This window comes from Leguminivora glycinivorella, chromosome 10, assembly GCF_023078275.1.
Source record: "Leguminivora glycinivorella isolate SPB_JAAS2020 chromosome 10, LegGlyc_1.1, whole genome shotgun sequence".
NCBI lineage: Eukaryota > Metazoa > Arthropoda > Insecta > Lepidoptera > Tortricidae > Leguminivora > Leguminivora glycinivorella.
This window is the reverse complement of record NC_062980.1, coordinates 6,796,749-6,814,204: the sequence shown is the minus strand read 5'-3', so window position 1 is coordinate 6,814,204 and position 17,456 is coordinate 6,796,749. Positions and strand designations below refer to the sequence as shown.

The window sequence follows — 17,456 nt, the reverse complement described above, 5'->3', positions numbered from 1 at the left end:
TGAAATATATACAGGAATTGACACAGGAGTTCTCTTGGTATTATATACCTACACAACAGAACCCAGCTGATCTTTTGTCAAGGGGAGTTGAACCCCATTTATTGCAAGGCAACGACCTATGGTTTTATGGACCTGCATCTTTAAAAACAGCTGAGTTTTTGCCTAAAAGTGGATATGAAATGCCAAAGGACATTCCTGAATTAAAGGTGTCACATGTAGTTCAAAAAAATGAACCGTTACCCCTTTTCACAGACTGTTCTAATATAGACAAAATTAAACGAATTGTGTCATATATCTATAGATTTATAAATAACTGTAAGGTTAAATTAGAAGACAGGCTGTCAGGTGGTTTAACGCCTGAGGAATTAGATTCTGCCTTAAAGGTAGTTCTCAGATACGTGCAGAGGGAGCACTTCGCTCCAGAAATGAGTGCTTTAGATTCAAAATTACCTATCAAATCAAATCTTCAGTCGTTGAATCCGTTTCTTGACAGCATGCACCTAATGCGTGTAGGTGGACGGTTGCAACATGCTGACATACCTTATGCTACCAAACATCCCATAATATTGCCGAAGGGCTGTAAAATTGTCCACTATATAATTGAAAAGGAGCATAGGGTTCTGTTGCATGCAGGAGCCAAGCTTGTCCTGTCAGATTTAAATTTAAGGTACCATTTAATTAATGGAATTAGAGAAGTTAAGTATGTTATAAATAAGTGTATAATATGTTTTAAGTTAAAAGCAAAGCATGCCGAACAGTTGATGGGTTCTCTACCTTATGATAGAATAACCCCTTGTAGAGTATTTGAAAAGACTGGAATGGATTTTGGTGGTCCTTACAATATCAAAATGTTAAGAGTGAGAAAACCTGTCATCCGGAAGGCATATATTTTGCTATTTGTATGCTTTATAACTAAAGCCCTGCATATTGAGTTAGTCTCAGATTTGACAACTGAATGCTTTTTAAGTGCTTTAAAGAGGTTTATAGCACGTAGGAATAAACCTAGCATAATATATTGTGATAATGCCAGTACTTACAAAGGGGCTCAAAATAAATTAAATGATTTGTATAAATTGCAATCTGCCACGGAGCACAAGAACACTGTAGAGCTATTTGCTGCCGATCAAGGTATTTCATTTAAATTTATACCTAGTTATTCTCCTGTGTTCGGTTCTTTGTGGGAGGCTGGAATAAAATCTGTGAAATATCACTTAAAACGGGTTGTGGGTGAAACCGTCCTAACATATGAAGAGTTAAACTCTGTAATTGTCCAAATTGAGGGAATCCTTAACTCCCGGCCTATGACGGCCTTGCCTGCAACCAATGTCAATGAAACCCCATATCTCAGCCCTGCCCATTTTTTAACTGGTGCGCCTCTCACCACATATCCTGAAAAAGATTGTACTAAGGAGCCTGTTAGTCTCACTAAGTTCTGGGATCAATGTAATCGTATGGTTCAGAATTTTTGGAAACAGTGGTACAAACAATACCTTGTACAGTTACAGAATAGACCAAAATGGCGCAAGGACTGTAAAAATATAGAAGTAGGTACTTTAGTCATAGTTAAAGATGACAATGTTACACCCTTGAGGTGGCCCATGGCCAGAGTAGTAGAGGTTTTCCCCGGAGTTGATGGAAAGGTGAGAGCACTCTCCATTAGGACACCTAAAGGGTCTGTCATACGAACAAGTATATATAAAGTTTGTGTTCTGCCAATAGATATTTAATTATGTTTAATTACCATAGTCTTTTAATTATAAGAAAAACCTTTGCGGTTGGGAATATGTACAAGACGGTACATAATAATTATATGTAATGACATCTGTCAAAGCGTTCAGTACAGAACTTACCGCATACCTAGCACAGCGTGCTAGCGGTTGAACTTAATAGATTAAGCTTATAAAAGTTGTAGTAGTTAGAAAAGTGGAAATACAGTTCTTCATTCAATAATAATTTTATAAAGTTTGTGTTCTGCCAATAGATATTTAATTATGTTTAATTACCATAGTCTTTTAATTATAAGAAAAACCTTTGCGGTTGGGAATATGTACAAGACGGTACATAATAATTATATGTAATGACATCTGTCAAAGCGTTCAGTACAGAACTTACCGCATACCTAGCACAGCGTGCTAGCGGTTGAACTTAATAGATTAAGCTTATAAAAGTTGTAGTAGTTAGAAAAGTGGAAATACAGTTCTTCATTCAATAATAATTTTATGTTTTTATTCAGTGCCTAACAATCAGCGAAACAAAGAATTGCAACAAGCACATAAAAACTTATTTTTCTAGAAGATCACTGAACAAACAAAGCTGTAATAATAATGTGACGTTCCGCTCGTAAAGGTATCTTTTCCAAATTGGCGCTTCAATACAATGTTCAATGTTCCGCAACGTAAGTAACAATTGCTATAATGCATCTTTAATCGAGGAACGTCACAAATAATTCTGTTCTTGTAGGTATTTTATTGGGCTAAAATTAAACACTAGCCACTATTAGTTCACACAATAATGCTATATTTTTTGATATTGCAAATGGTATCGAGGGTTTTTTAGAAAGCGGTAGGGTAAGAAAGTATATGATTTTTTTATACCACAACCATAGTAGGTATGTGATTTTTGGGACTAACTTCTCATATTTATACGGTTTTTAAAATGCCAGCTATTTTTGGGATACAGAACTTTGCCATGCATTTGTGCTAAGTACTTAGTAGAAATTAACACTTTCGAAACCGGGCTCTACGCGGCGCTACGACATTTTCGCTACATACGGGTTTCCCCATGTAATCGGCTACGCTTCTACGAGCGATGTGCCCGACAGTCGGGTTCTTGGTAGCGAAAGTGTTAACTGATTATAACTGGGATTTACCAAAATGAATTAACAATGAGTGAACAATGACTTAACTACATATATTTACAGGTTATGGTTAGAACAAAACAGATCATTATACAGGAATGGTTCACAAACATTATCACAACTTAAAAGGACACACATACTATATTCAGCCATTCAAACACAAGCACAGCTTTCTAAACGAAATTACTAATTGTTTTCATAAACACAAGTTTTAAATTACATTTAAACACGATCTTAACCAATTTCTATCCATAGTATAATTCATTCTGGCAGGCAATCATGGTCGCGCGATAAATAATAAAAACATCTGGCCGTCCCTATCGCACTATTCGTAAGTGCGATAGGGATCATTTATCGCGCGACCATACTTGCCCGGCAGATTTGTTTATTTTATGTATATTTGTTGGATTTTATGTATATTATATGAATGTTACAGGAGAATGAAAAACAAAGAAAACTTGTTAACAGTAATAATTAACCCATAATATGTGCCCAACACATATTTCCCCCCCTATTTTTTGAAGTGACAAGCTCATTCTCCTAATTATTTAATGAGTAGTAGCGTGTTTTCAGCAGTGGGTCGAAAACGACCCTATGGGCATATATGGATTAAGGTAACCAGCCTGAATGATATCAGCCTAACTAGCATGTATAAAACGAAACAATTATCAAGAAATAACCCACCTATTAAGAAATTGTAAACATAATAATTCTAAAGTTTCAGTAACTGTAATGTTTTTACAGTTTTTAATACACTCCTTTACAAAAAAGTTGAGCAATATATGGTATGTTGTCAAAGTTTTTTCAAATGGGCGTGGAAAGAATACATACAAAGTATTATACGTATAAGTGTTGAAACTTCAAGTTTGCTTACTGGGTTCTCAAACTTTTACCTATTCAGTTCTTATTTGAAAATGACGGTTTTCTTACGTGGCGTTCTCAAGGCTAAAGCCACCTATATGGCTTTGCCTTAGGGAGTCTCTGATGTGACACGTTACGCCTATAAAGATATGACGAAATTACGTGCAATTGGTAAATGACAATGTGATAAATACATTTTGCTTGAGAACATCATTAATCAAAGGGTTGTATAGTATGTAAATATATGGTAGTGCACTAATCGGTCCGCATAGTATGTGAATGTATGGTGGTGCACTAATCGCTCCCGCTACCGCTGTCGCCGGAGCCTGACCCGGAGGCGGACGCCTCGGCCTCCGATTCTGAAGAACTCTTCGCTTTCGCCTTCTCTTTCTTTGTGTCTTTGCTCTGTAAATAAGATATGATTGAAACAAAGATAAAAAAATACTCTAGGGCATCCGAGAATTCAGAAGGCGTAAAAAGAAAAATATATAGATTTTCCATTAAAAAAAATCACACCTATTTCTACGATAACATGGAGTGGATGTGCCAGACCAGAGTTTTCCATAAAAAAAAAGAATTACATTTATATATTGGTTGCCCTTTCGGAATTGAATGAGTAGTAAAATAATAAATTATTGCTGTAGAAAATATTAACATGACCGAAGACTAAGCTCTATTTTTACAATAGTACTAATTATATGTTTACTATATTTTAACATTCTATACAGTCAGATATCACTATTTTTAAATCATGCAGACTATGAATACAATTTATAAAATATGCATATCGTCACTACTTTAAAAAAAACTTGTATCTTCATCTGTCAATGAAAATTGTAGTAAGTATAAGTATGTATGGAATGCATACATACGTATGTATGGTTGACTGGAAGAGATCCCATTAAGGGATAAGTCCGCCTACATTGTATATTACTGACTCTGTAACTGTGTCTCTTTTGTACTACTTTTAAAAAAACTTGTATCTTCGTCTGTCAATGAAAATTGTAGTAAGTATAAGTATGTATGGAATGCATACATACGTATGTATGGTTGACTGGAAGAGATCCCATTAAGGGATAAGTCCGCCTACATTGTATATTACTGACTCTGTAACTGTGTCTCTTTTGTTTCCTTTATGTACAATAAAGCTTATACATACATACATACATACATATAGACTTACTGCGTTTTAACTTTGAGGAACAGCGTGAGATACGAGATTTTTTAAAAGTAGTGACGATATATAAGGATTATAAGGTGTGTCACTAATTCTTCTAAACATAAATAAAATTGACTATTTCGCCGATTTTCTACAGCTTTGAATATGCGGCCTACAAATACGATATAATAATTAAAAATTCAATAGTTACACATGCTTGAAAATTAAATGCTCCCTAAATGTAGCTACAATCATAAATGCCTCTTTTACAAGCGTATTTTAAAAACGAAATCTACGAAATATTGCATTTACATACATTTTAATCGTCCTTCTGAGGCGTAAACGAAATACTAAAATTAGCGGTTAGCCAGGTTAAGATTTTTGCAAATAATACTAAGCCTTCCAATAACAGTAGTTGAGTTCACCAAAATCAAAGTTAGCAAACAGATTTATTTAACAGTTACTGAGTATAGTGAGTATACATTCGTATTGGTCACGCTACTTTTATAAATCTCAATAATACATGTACTGAGAATGACTGAAAAACATAACACGTTCGGGCGTTTCCGTGACAATCAAAGACATATGTAACTCCGTACCTATAGACGGATAAGGTCTAAGAAAAAAACGTACCTCAAAGTCATAGAGAAAAAGGTACGGTGGCTTAATGGCGTTACACCTTTGGGGAACGCTCGGCTAGATGGCGCTAATATTAATATTTGACATTTTAACACATATCAAGCTAACAATATGGGCCAAATTGTCAATAAAAAACTTGTAAAGTCGATCCAAAATCACTTGGCAACGATTATGACAACTACGCCGGTTCAAATGTTATTTTAAAAGTCAAACTTCGATGAAATCTATACGTTTACTTAACCCTTGCAGAGGCAAGGCTATTAAAATCGTTGTCAACTTATCTTGATAGTAAAATTAACTAACTAACTTATCTTAATAAATTTTATTGAGTCAGTCCGTTATAGGATCTCTTAATATCGACGCATGGATTGTGTGCGAATCAGAAGTTATTAAAGGTCACTCTTATTTCCTTCTTCATAATCATTTACTAAAGTTGAGAAGCCGATAAAAATAGTTTGTCCCTTTCCATCATACCAATACTACAGAAAGGGACCGACGATTATTAGCGGCTTATTCATTTCAGTGAACGTTTATGAATAACGGAGTTAGCCGGTTATTCGCGGATACCAAAGTTTCTATAATAGGCTACTTGCCTCCTAGTCAAATCAGCTTCTTTTTAATAACTGTCAAAACTAATTTCAACGTCTTACTAATATGGAATTAATATGAAATCGAATTGAGTGACGTCACGGTCAACTCAGTTACTTTATATATTTCTACCTGACTTATTTAATAGAAATTGGATTGATAAATAACTTCTATCCATGTTTTTCTTATAATTATCTAATGCTTTATTTCGTGAATGGTATAAAATATTTTTCCCCTCACTAGCTCGGAAACACGTGTTTTGTCCTTTAATACCAGCGGGTAAAAACGCATTTTATCCACTAGTGGGTAAAGTAATTTGACCTTGAATAAAGTCAAATTAACTGCTTTAAAATTGATAAAAGTAGGTGAATCTAGTAATAAAGATGATTTACCACCTGTGGAACTACTGGAAGCAGTGATAAACGCATTTTTTGCTTTGTAGTTTCCTCGCTATAGTGAGGGGAAAAGTTTTGTGTTACACTCGGGTGCAAATGTATTTTACTTCTCGTGTGTTAAAAAACTCGCAAGTTTAGGATTCTATTCTCGAACCACTCGCTTCGCTCGTGGTTCAACTATAGAATCCTTTCACTTGCTCGTTTTTCAATTCCACACTCGGCGTTAAAATACAACTTTGCCCCCTTGTATAACAAATAACTATTATTTTAAGTGCAGTCAAGTTCCCTATTAACAGTTCTTCTTCTTCTTCTTTAATTAGTAGGTAAATCTAATTTCAAGATAACACAATACTCACATCTTTAGTATCCTTCTTCTTCTTCTTATCACTATCGGAGTCTGACGAGCTGTCATCATCCTCGATATACTCCTTACTCGTGAACTTCCCTGAGCCGGACCCAGCACTAGTATTCTTACTCTTCTTGGCCGGAGCTTTGCTTTTCCTTTCGGCGGCTTTGGCCTCTTTGGCAGCTTGTTTTTTCTTCTGTTTGAACTCGTCGGCGGCGCCACTGTCTTTGTATTTCTTCATGGCCGCGTTGTATTCTTCTTTCGCTTTGCCGGCTTTCTCTTCCCATTCCTGGAATTTGTGGTGAGGCTTTAGTAAACATTTTAAATAAAAAGGTAATCTCTCGTATTGACTGTGTATGTGTTGATAAAAGTACTGAATTACCTATTTTTAATATATACTGGATAAAGCGACTCTGCAGTAAGTATTAAAAAAAATCTGGTTACAAAAATTTTCTACTCATGCTTTAAAGAAAGAATTTTTTAAATTGAGTGGAAATAAGAAGCAAAAGGAAGTATGTTCTCCGCATATAAGTAGTCGTGCAATAATTTATAAAACTGGTTTGATACCAGCCATTATAATATACCAGTCTAAAATATGGCAAAACTAACTAGAACGATGTTTGCTAATGATCAGGCTCATTTCGAATCCCGTTTCCACATGCAAAACTTGTAACTTGTACTAATGTGATTTCTGGAATAAAATCTGAAAATATATGCAGTTTCTGAGCTACAACATGAAGACTGTCTGACGGATCTTATTCTTTCGTTCGGTATTGTCTATGAGCTTACCGTGGGACTCAGTCAATCTACATGTGTAAGAATGTCCTAAAACATTTTTATTATACTTTAAACTTACATTTCATTTCATTTTCATTTCTTTATTTCTTGAACAATATAAATTGTGTTAGAAAAACTTACGAGCTAAGAACATGCTTATGATGTAAGTAAAACTAATGAATGAGTGGACATGTCAGAAAATAAATATAGACTTACCATAACATAATACAATTAACAATAAAATAGCAAGTAAAAAATAAAAAAAAATGCATATAAAATAACCAATGTCAAATATAACAGAAAAAAAAACTAGAAATATTTAATCACATGTCCATCCAAAAAAAAAAAAACAATACTTAACTAAAAAACAACAATTAACTACGATATTCCATAATGCTAATAAGTCATAATAATAGTCATACTTGTCCTTGAGGTTCGCCGCCCTTCTTGGCGATCTCTGGTGACCTTGATGCCGGGGTTCTCCTCCGTAATCTTCTTGCGGTTCCTCAGCCACAACACGAAGACTGTCATGGGCCTTTGTCCTTGGTATAGTCTAGTGTATACTTACAGACTTCTCCTTGAGGTCTCGCCACAGCTCTCCGCCCTTCTTGGCGATCTCCGTGACCTTGATGCCGGGGTTCTCCTCGGTGATCTTCTTGCGGTTCTCGTTCAGCCACAGCATGAAGGCCGTCGCGGGACGTTTGGGCGCGTTCACGTCTTTTTCCTTTTTGGTCTTGTCTTTGCGTTTGCGGGGTGCTTCGGACTGGAATTAAAATGAAAGGAAAATTATAATAATCTAGTTATATTGTGTTTTTCGGAATGAAACAAATTGAAAACCGTGTATTGAAATCATATCACTTTCAATCCAGTCAACATGAAGAACCTACTCATATTTTTTTTTGGGAACTAAAACATTTTACGTTAGTTCATACATTTCTTCTTTAAGGTTGTCTGGTAGAGATCGCTTCTTAGCGATAAGACCGCCTGTTGTTACCTAGTTATTAAGCGTGATCCATCTTGTGTATTTTTTTTTTCTGTATGGTGCACAATAAAGAATATTATTATTATTCTTCACCCTAACTTGTCACAATAAGGTGAAAAAATGTACACATATTTATGAACTCGACTGTAGATGTACAGGGACAAATGAATGAGCCAATATGACCAAATGGGTACCACAGATTATCCGAGACCAAAGACAATTTTTTTAAACATGAGACGGCAACTCATTTTGTGCTACTGGCGTAAAATTGCACAAAGACATGACGAGTGGCAGAAGTCACAGAAGGTCTTGCTCAGCAGTATGACACAATATAGGATACAGAAAAGGCGACTATTGTTATTAAATTTATTGAATACTTACAATAGTGATAGCCTTTTTGGGTTTTTTTTCCTTCTTCTTCTCTTTTTTATCGTCGCCCGCGCCGGACGCGTTGGACGCATCTGAATCTTCTGACGACGATGGGTTTGTATCGTATCTGGAATTAAAGACATTCCAAACATAATATTATTTAATTAGAACATGTCCGGTCTCTCCAAGTCGCAGAAATGAAGATGCTTCGGTGGATGTGCGGAAACGAGGCTCGACAGGATACGCAATGAGCATGATCGCGGTAGCCTCGGAGTACGTGATATCGCCGATAAGCTACAAGAAATCAAATGTTGAAAGCATATCATTAGTTATATACCTACTTCGTATGCACTCAGGGGCAGTGTTGATGGGTCACATTGTAAGGAATATTAGTGCAAGGTGACCCGTTATCATGGTGCCTGTGCATAGCAATTAAGCAATTAAGTTAGATAAGCTAGTAGTAAGTACATATAAGTCCGGGTGTTTTTTCATTCGCCAACAAACTGTTCCGCAGTTTGGCGAAATTATTGTAAGATTTAAGTGTTTTGTTTTTACTTAGCAATAAATTAAAAAAAAAAAAAAAGAAAGTCGACTGAGATGGTATTGACACGTAAAGAGAAGGCCTCCTGAGTACATAGGAAACGTTGTTATGGATCTGACCATTGCTGGGTCCCGAGGAAGAGGAAGACCGAAGATGAGATGGGCAGATACCATAGCAAAAGACATGAGAGCCTGCGACGTTTCAGTAGACGACACGTCCGATCGTGCGAAGTCATTGGAGAGATCCTTGGGAGTATGTCTAGTAAAATTCCTGTAATAAAGAAGTGGAAAAGTTGGTATGCTTACTCTTCAGCGACGTCACTCTCTTTAGCCTTGTCGGGGTTGAAGTCCATCCGTGCTCTCATCATCACTGTCATCACTGTCCCGTTCCTTGGCCTCAGCCTTGACTCAAGCTAAACGCTTCTCCTTACTCGTAATATCACAATCAACAGTTCTTACTATATTTTGGGCCTAAAATGTCGTGTATATACTTACTCTTCAGCAATGTCACTCTCTTTAGCCTTGTCGGGGTTGAAGTCTTCATCCGTGCTCTCATCATCACTGTCATCGCTGTCCCGTTCCTTGGCCTCAGCCTTGACTCAAGCTAAACGCTTCTCCTTACTCGTAATATCACAATCAACAGTTCTTACTATATTTTGGGCCTAAAATGTCGTGTATATACTTACTCTTCAGCAACGTCACTCTCTTTAGCCTTGTCGGGGTTGAAGTCTTCATCCGTGCTCTCATCGTCACTGTCGTCGCTGTCCCGTTCCTTGGCCTCAGTCTTCACTCAAGCTAAACGCGTCTCCTTAACATGTCAAGGAGTTTTCCTATCATTTGAACCTAAACATGACAAGAATGTAAAGATATTGATGTACTTACTCTTCAGCAACGTCACTCTCTTTAGCCTTGTCGGGGTTGAAGTCTTCATCCGTGCTCTCATCGTCACTGTCGTCGCTGTCCCGTTCCTTGGCCTCAGCCTTGACTCAAGCTAAACGCGTCTCCTTAACATGTCAAGGAGTTTTCCTATCATTTGAACCTAAACATGACAAGAATGTAAAGATATTGATGTACTTACTCTTCAGCAACGTCACTCTCTTTAGCCTTGTCGGGGTTGAAGTCTTCATCCGTGCTCTCATCGTCACTGTCATCGCTGTCCCGTTCCTTGGCCTCAGTCTTCACTCAAGCTAAACGCGTCTCCTTAACATGTCAAGGAGTTTTCCTATCATTTGAACCTAAACATGACAAGAATGTAAAGATATTGATGTACTTACTCTTCAGCAACGTCACTCTCTTTAGCCTTGTCGGGGTTGAAGTCTTCATCCGTGCTCTCATCGTCACTGTCGTCGCTGTCCCGTTCCTTGGCCTCGGCCTTGACGCGCGCGAGGTACGCGTCGGGCTCTTTCTCTGTATCTGAGTCGCCGAAATCGTCGTCGTAGAGAGCTTTGTCCTGGGAATATGAGAAATTGTTATTTTTCATTAGCGTTTAGGGACACAATTAGTATGGTCTAGGTATTTTGTTCAGTGGTGGTCTAGGTCAAAACATACAGTGAGAATTATCATTTATGACAATTATGACTCCTGTACATACATGAACCCCTTTGCTTGCAGTTTAGGCAAGAAGCCAATCGTTCACGCTAATAGGCTAGTTTCCTACTAGTCAAATCAGTTTCTTTTTATGAACTGTCAAAACGATTTGCTAATATGGAATTACTATGAAATACTGAGGAGTGACGTCACGGTCAATTCATTTACTTTATATCTTTGTCTTTGACTTATTAAATAGAAATTATGTTTAAACATAACTACTGTCCATATTTTTCTTCTAAATATGTGGTGCTTTATTTCGTGCACTGCATAAAATATTTTATATTAAGTATAGGAAACTAGCCTATTGACGTATTCAAGTACTACGGATCATGATTAACGTGTTGCCTACGCGCCCTAGTCTAAAGACTTAAACTTTTTTAAACTATAGCATAAATTTCCCCGATCTTTAGCAGAAAACTGATTAAAATAATATGTTTATTACCAAAACAAAAACAGTATATCAATAGAAAGGTATTATGTACGCAAAGTTCATTAGTCTTGTATGGTAAAAGCACAGTATAATAAAGAGTACAATCGTACAGTATGGCCACTCCCGCTCCCCGCTGAAAGTGCCGCCCACCCCCTCTCGGTTACCTCACAGTTACCGCCTGTCAAAAAAGCGAACAGTTGACTTGTCATATTTCACTCATACACGCATAGTACGTGTTCACTTACACGAGCTTAGACTGTGTGCGAGGAACGCGCCTATTTCATATATTTGATTGACAGTGTCCGAGGTGTGGTGAAAGGATAACACTGAAGCACTGATACCAGTCTCAAAAGAAAGAACAGAAATAATAAATAAATAAATATTGGGGACACCTTACACAGATCAACTTAGCCCCAAACTAAGCAAAGCTTGTACTTTGGGTGCTAAGTGACGATTACATGCTTATATACCTAGAAAACATCCATGACTCAGGAACAAATATCTGTGCTCATCACACAAATAAATGCCCTTACCGGGATTCGAACCCGCGACCGCGGCTCAGCAGGCAGGGTCACTAGCGACTTAGCCAGACCGGTCGTCAGAAGGAAGTACTCACGTTCTTGCCAGTGTTCTTGACGTGTAACTTCTTGGAGGTGATGTAGTCGAACAGTTTGTCGTACTCGCCCTTCTCTATGCTGCTGAACGTGTGCACGCTACCGGATTTCAACTCGATCTCGAAATCGAACGACCTGGAATCATGGACACGAGTTTGTTGTTGTGGTCTTTCAGAATACTGCTACTAGTTAACGGATAATATTTTCAAATCTATTTATAGGTTTATCTTTAGTTTAGTATAGTTCAAGTTGTTCTACATAGAGATAATTATGTTTAATTTAAACATTTTGTACGCATTTCTTATTGATTGCTAAGAGCCTTTAATTAATGACTTTAATTGTCTTTAACTATCAAAGGATTTATGAGCGTGTTTCATTTTAAGTCACACATACACAGTCACAGTCATATCAGTAGAAATATAAGGCTTATTATGAGTCAAGATGGCAAGTGATTGGTATGTGATGTTACAGACGCAGTTGGGCGTACTTCACTAGGCTTGTGTCGTTCACGAACTATGAACTGTTAGGAATAAAATCCCATCAATGACCGAAATGAACTGAATCTTTCCGTGCTCTGTGAATAGGTCTTTGCTCATTTAGTTCAGTATAGGATCGGCGAGCGCGAGCGGTTTGGATCGAGAACGAGAGCTACTTAGCAGAGCTACAGAAAAACGTCAAGTTTTCATATTAAACTTCGGTTACTTACAACCTTTCGACCCGGAATGTTACTATCTGTGGATTATTCGTATCATTTTGACACTATTCAGTCCCATTCGTTCTGATCTTTCCGACCGCAGTGATCGCTGGTCTGGCTGAACTAAATGAGCAGAAGACCTAAAAGAGCGAACTAGTTCATGGGAGCGATTGAACGAGATCGGAGCGCTCCGACCAACGAACGAAACGGCACAAGCCTATACTTCACGTTCATACGAGTCAGTCATCAGATGCGCGTGATGGCAGAAGTACGTGGCTCCACTGTGGAGACTGAATATAGTGTAATAAAGCCTTAAAAAGTGCAGGCATATAAATATACAATATACATACTTGGTGGAAGAGGCGCCACCTCTGGCGAAGTTGACTGAAGCTATCTCCTCGAAACGAATGTGGACTGGTGGTTTGTGGACGTAGATGAAACCTTTTTCCAGTGGGTACAGGTAGCCGGCAGCCGCTTTGTATGAACACGCGATTGCTGGAGTTTTGTGGTGCCTGAAATTAGACAAAAATGTTAGTATACAATATTGAGACTGAGTATAAAGATTTATTTAGTGGTTGCTGCCCTGCTGCGATCTCAACAACTTTTTTAGTACAGCATGGTGGCAAACAAGCATACAGCCCACCAAATGGTAAGCAGTCACCGTAGGTTATGGATTTGCAAAAAATAAAGCAAATTGCAATTTTTTTTTTGCTATGGCTTAAGTTTTACTTCATTACTATGATATATAATCATAGTAATGAAGTAAAGTAATTGGCAAAGTTACATTGTTAGATTTGTTAGGTATAATTAACTTACCCTAAGAAATCTCCAGGGCCGGTGACTCTCCTGTTTATGATGACCTTCATAATTTTCGCCAGCACTTCATATGTCGGACCCGAGAGCTCTTTTGTGATTTTGTCTTCATATTTTTCTTTCAGCTCCTCTCTAGTAAAATATAAACAAGACTTTAGTATTGCTTTCAATATAGTTTTAGAAAAATTCTATATGTTACTATAGTTAGTTGATGTAAATAAATGCATTATCCTTGAAAAAAGTTAGACCTCGTCTACAAAAAAGTAGCTATATGCGCATTGTAATATGCCTACTTGAAAAAGAAATATTTCATTTTCATTTTTTTTTCAAGTCTTGTGGACAGTTTGACAAATGAAAAAAATTATAAAAAATAATCTACTACTCTTTGGAATGAGCCCAAGACGGTTTAGTAACCGTGTGGCGTCGAAGGATTTTGCATAGGCCTTATGCACCCCCAGAGTAGTCTAGGACGAACCTAAACTTGCTACTACAAGCATACTTACTCAGTAAAAGGTAGCTCCAGACTCGTTTCCTCTTCAATCCCGAACAGCAGCACCAAGTAATGGTATCTGGTCTGGCCCTGTTTGATGGGCGGGTCCAGCGACACCACGAAGAACATCTGCCGAGTGTCCTTGTGTGGTAACAGGAATAGCCGCAGGACCGTGGACATGGGGATCTTGTAGTCGAATGTTTTACCGTGCAGTTGGAAGAAGGTTTGGAACACTTTGATGTCGTAACGACCTCTGTGGAATAAAGATAAAAGCTTGGATAAAAATGTTCAGAAATAGCAAACAAGGTCTTGCTGGCAATTATAATGCATTAAAATAAAATAAAATAAATAAATAAATATTGGGGACACCTTACACAGATCAAGTTAGCCCCAAACTAAGCAAAGCTTGTACTATGGGTGCTAAGCGACGATATACATACTTAAATAGATAAATACATACTTATATACATAGAAAACATCCATTACTCAGGAACAAATATCTGTGCTCATCACAAATAAATGCCCTTACCGGGATTCGAACCCAGGACCGCGGCTCAGCAGGCAGGGTCACTACCGACTGAGTCAGACCGGTCGTCAAAAAATTAAAATGATAAATGTATAGAAGTAAAAAAAAAACCGAGATTGAAAGAGTACATTACGATACAAGTGCGAATAAGAGGAAGATCGAAACGAGTGCCGATAAAACACGAGTTACGAATTTCTTTTTCGCACGTGTATCGTACGACCTTTTTCAGTACAGATGGCCCTCCGAAGTTTCAACCTGAAAAAACATGAACCACTTCTTGAGAGCACCATCTGTACTGAAAAATCAATTCCGAGACGAAATGAACACCACTGAAAAATAATGTGGTAAACAGAATTTGCTACTTGCGTATGTAAAAAAAAAAGTATTAATAAAAACTATTTATGGGTCATTATTATTACTTAATGTTATTTAAAGTATTGGTTGATTAACATGACAGAAGAATGATTGCACCATATCGTCACTACTTTAAAAAAAAACTTGTATCTTTGTCTGTCAATGAAAAGAAAATTGTAGTAAGTATGTATGGAATGCATATAGACTTACTGCGTTTTAACTTTGAGGAGCAGCGTGAGATACGAGATTTTTTAACAGTACTGACGATATTTAGAAGTTTTGAGTAACAATGCATAAAAGTCAATTTTATATCAGTATTTTGGTAAACCTTCATTTTATATGCATTAACTATATTGAAACTTCATTAATAAAAACATATTTTTACTGAAATGTATACAATTTCATTGATTCATAGATATATGAATTAAAATCTTGCCATACCTAGGTGTAAGACACTGTAACTCTCTGAAGATGGCGATAGCATCACCGGAGACGGAGATAACGCTGGCCTTGTTCATGACCTGCTGGTGGAAGGCCTCTACGGCATCCATGTCGCCCGCTAACTCACTGGTTGGGATGTGGAAACGAATCTCCATTAGGGATGCTGGTGTGTCGTCATTCTGAAGTAGGATTTGTTATTTGGTCAATTATAGAGAAAAGTTTGCAATAAAATTTGTTTTAAAGGTAAGGGTTACCTTTAAAACAAATTCAAAGTGTTGTAGCGGGCTTGGAACAGTTTACCGGATAGTGTTGTTACTGCTCCCTCAGTGAATGTGTTTAAAAACAGACTAGACAAGTGGCTTTTAAATAATAAGATAGTGACATGACTTTGCTAACTATAAATCATGAGACACTGTGTGACAATATAGGCTCATCAGCTGAATAGCTGCTCGCCTATAATTGAATAATAATAAATTTATTCACATTCATCAAATTCTTATAAACATATTTAAAATGTAGCCTTCTATGATAGTACCACTTATTGATGCATAATAAATGATTAGTTAAATGCACTGAACTTAAATTCTGTTTATTATATGTAGCATAATAGCATCCTAATCACAACCTGACACAGCATGTTTAAATACAATAATATTATGGGACATTCTTACATTTCTTACACAGATTAACTAAGCCCCATGGTAAGTTTAAGAAGGCTTAATGTAGAAACTATACTGTAACATTTCTAAACAATATCAACACAAGCGTCAATTATGTTTGAAGCAGTTATGTGAAAATACCAGGGTTCGAAAATATCCGATATTTATAATAAATATCAAAATATCGGATATTTATGATATATATCAGAAATATATCAACTTTGATATATATCCATTTTGTATGGAAGGCCTTTTATTATTTGTTGCATTATTTATGAATACTACTTTAGATAAGGAAAAATGTGATAAAAACATAAAATTTAATAGCAAAACAGTAACAAACACTAAAACTATATTTTTAACTATGTAACATTTTATAAAACCATTTTTATATTGAAATATTTATAAAAAAATTATAAATATCCGATATTGATATATATCGTCGAACCTAGCTGGATATATATCGGATACATATCTTGATATATATCCATTGATATATATCCTTGAACCCTGGAAAATACCTCTAAAAAGATTTATCTTATCTTACCTGATGAAACTCAAGTGTAACTTCATTCTTCCCCGTATTACACTGCGACACATAATGCAACGGGATTTCAAAGGCTGTATTAGACCCCACATTGAAGCTGAGCACTGCTCCGTTGAACTTGGCCGTGCCCCAGTTCCAGCCTTTGAGGGATAGCTCCTTCTCCAGCATGTCCTTGTTGTAGTTTGATTTGAAGAACTTGGCTACTTTCTCTTGTTCCTGTGAACGGAAGATAATGTTCAGCATTAGCAAGAGTAGTTGCCACTATAGTTAATAAATAACAGTTTATTGTTAAACAAAGTAAAATTTATTTCAAAGTTCCTTTATCTTTAGTAGGAATAGGTACGTACCCCCTCCCTGAAGCCTCCGTATCTGTGCAGTGTACCATTTTTCATGAATATTCTCAGGCCCCAAGATCCTACGAATTTCTGGAAATTCACTAGTTCAATGTCGTTAGACGATATTTGTTCCACTTTTCCAGTCTTGCTGTTCTTGAATATAATATTCTGATCAGTCATTTTTAAACGCCCTGGCACCTAAAAATGAGGAATTGAGATGTGAAAACACACAGTTGATAATTAGAGTAAAGTAAGGTCTTGAACAAAGGTCTTTTATTACCATAGCTCCTTTGATCTCTGCAGAGACATCATTATATTCTAAGAATTCCATTTTAAACCTTAATATGGGATAAAATCACTTGAAACCACGCCGCTTGTTAGATAAACGTGCACCAAACAAAATTTTAACAGGCGGCAATAGCACAGCACGAATGTCAATGTCAGTGTTGA

At 36.8% G+C, this 17,456-nt stretch overlaps 2 protein-coding genes across 2 annotated transcripts; one reads left to right on the top strand and one right to left on the bottom strand.

Moving 5' to 3' along the window:
- The first annotated feature begins 809 nt into the window (after window positions 1–809).
- On the top strand, window positions 810–2,215 carry LOC125230126. The gene is made up of 2 exons (XM_048135161.1): window positions 810–1,719; window positions 1,982–2,215. Exons 1-2 carry the CDS (start codon window positions 819–821, stop codon window positions 1,987–1,989), a joined length of 909 nt encoding a protein of 302 aa, XP_047991118.1. The 5' UTR covers window positions 810–818; the 3' UTR covers window positions 1,990–2,215.
- A 1,208-nt stretch (window positions 2,216–3,423) lies between these two features.
- On the bottom strand, window positions 3,424–17,437 carry LOC125230124 (FACT complex subunit Ssrp1). The gene is made up of 13 exons (XM_048135158.1): window positions 17,287–17,437; window positions 17,019–17,204; window positions 16,672–16,887; window positions 15,466–15,644; window positions 14,158–14,397; window positions 13,658–13,786; window positions 13,192–13,353; window positions 12,150–12,282; window positions 10,788–10,963; window positions 8,986–9,100; window positions 8,191–8,385; window positions 6,856–7,134; window positions 3,424–4,123 (listed from the first exon to the last, which is right to left on the bottom strand). Exons 1-13 carry the CDS (start codon window positions 17,335–17,337, stop codon window positions 4,013–4,015), a joined length of 2,172 nt encoding a protein of 723 aa, XP_047991115.1. The 5' UTR covers window positions 17,338–17,437; the 3' UTR covers window positions 3,424–4,012.
- Window positions 17,438–17,456: the final 19 nt, after the last annotated feature.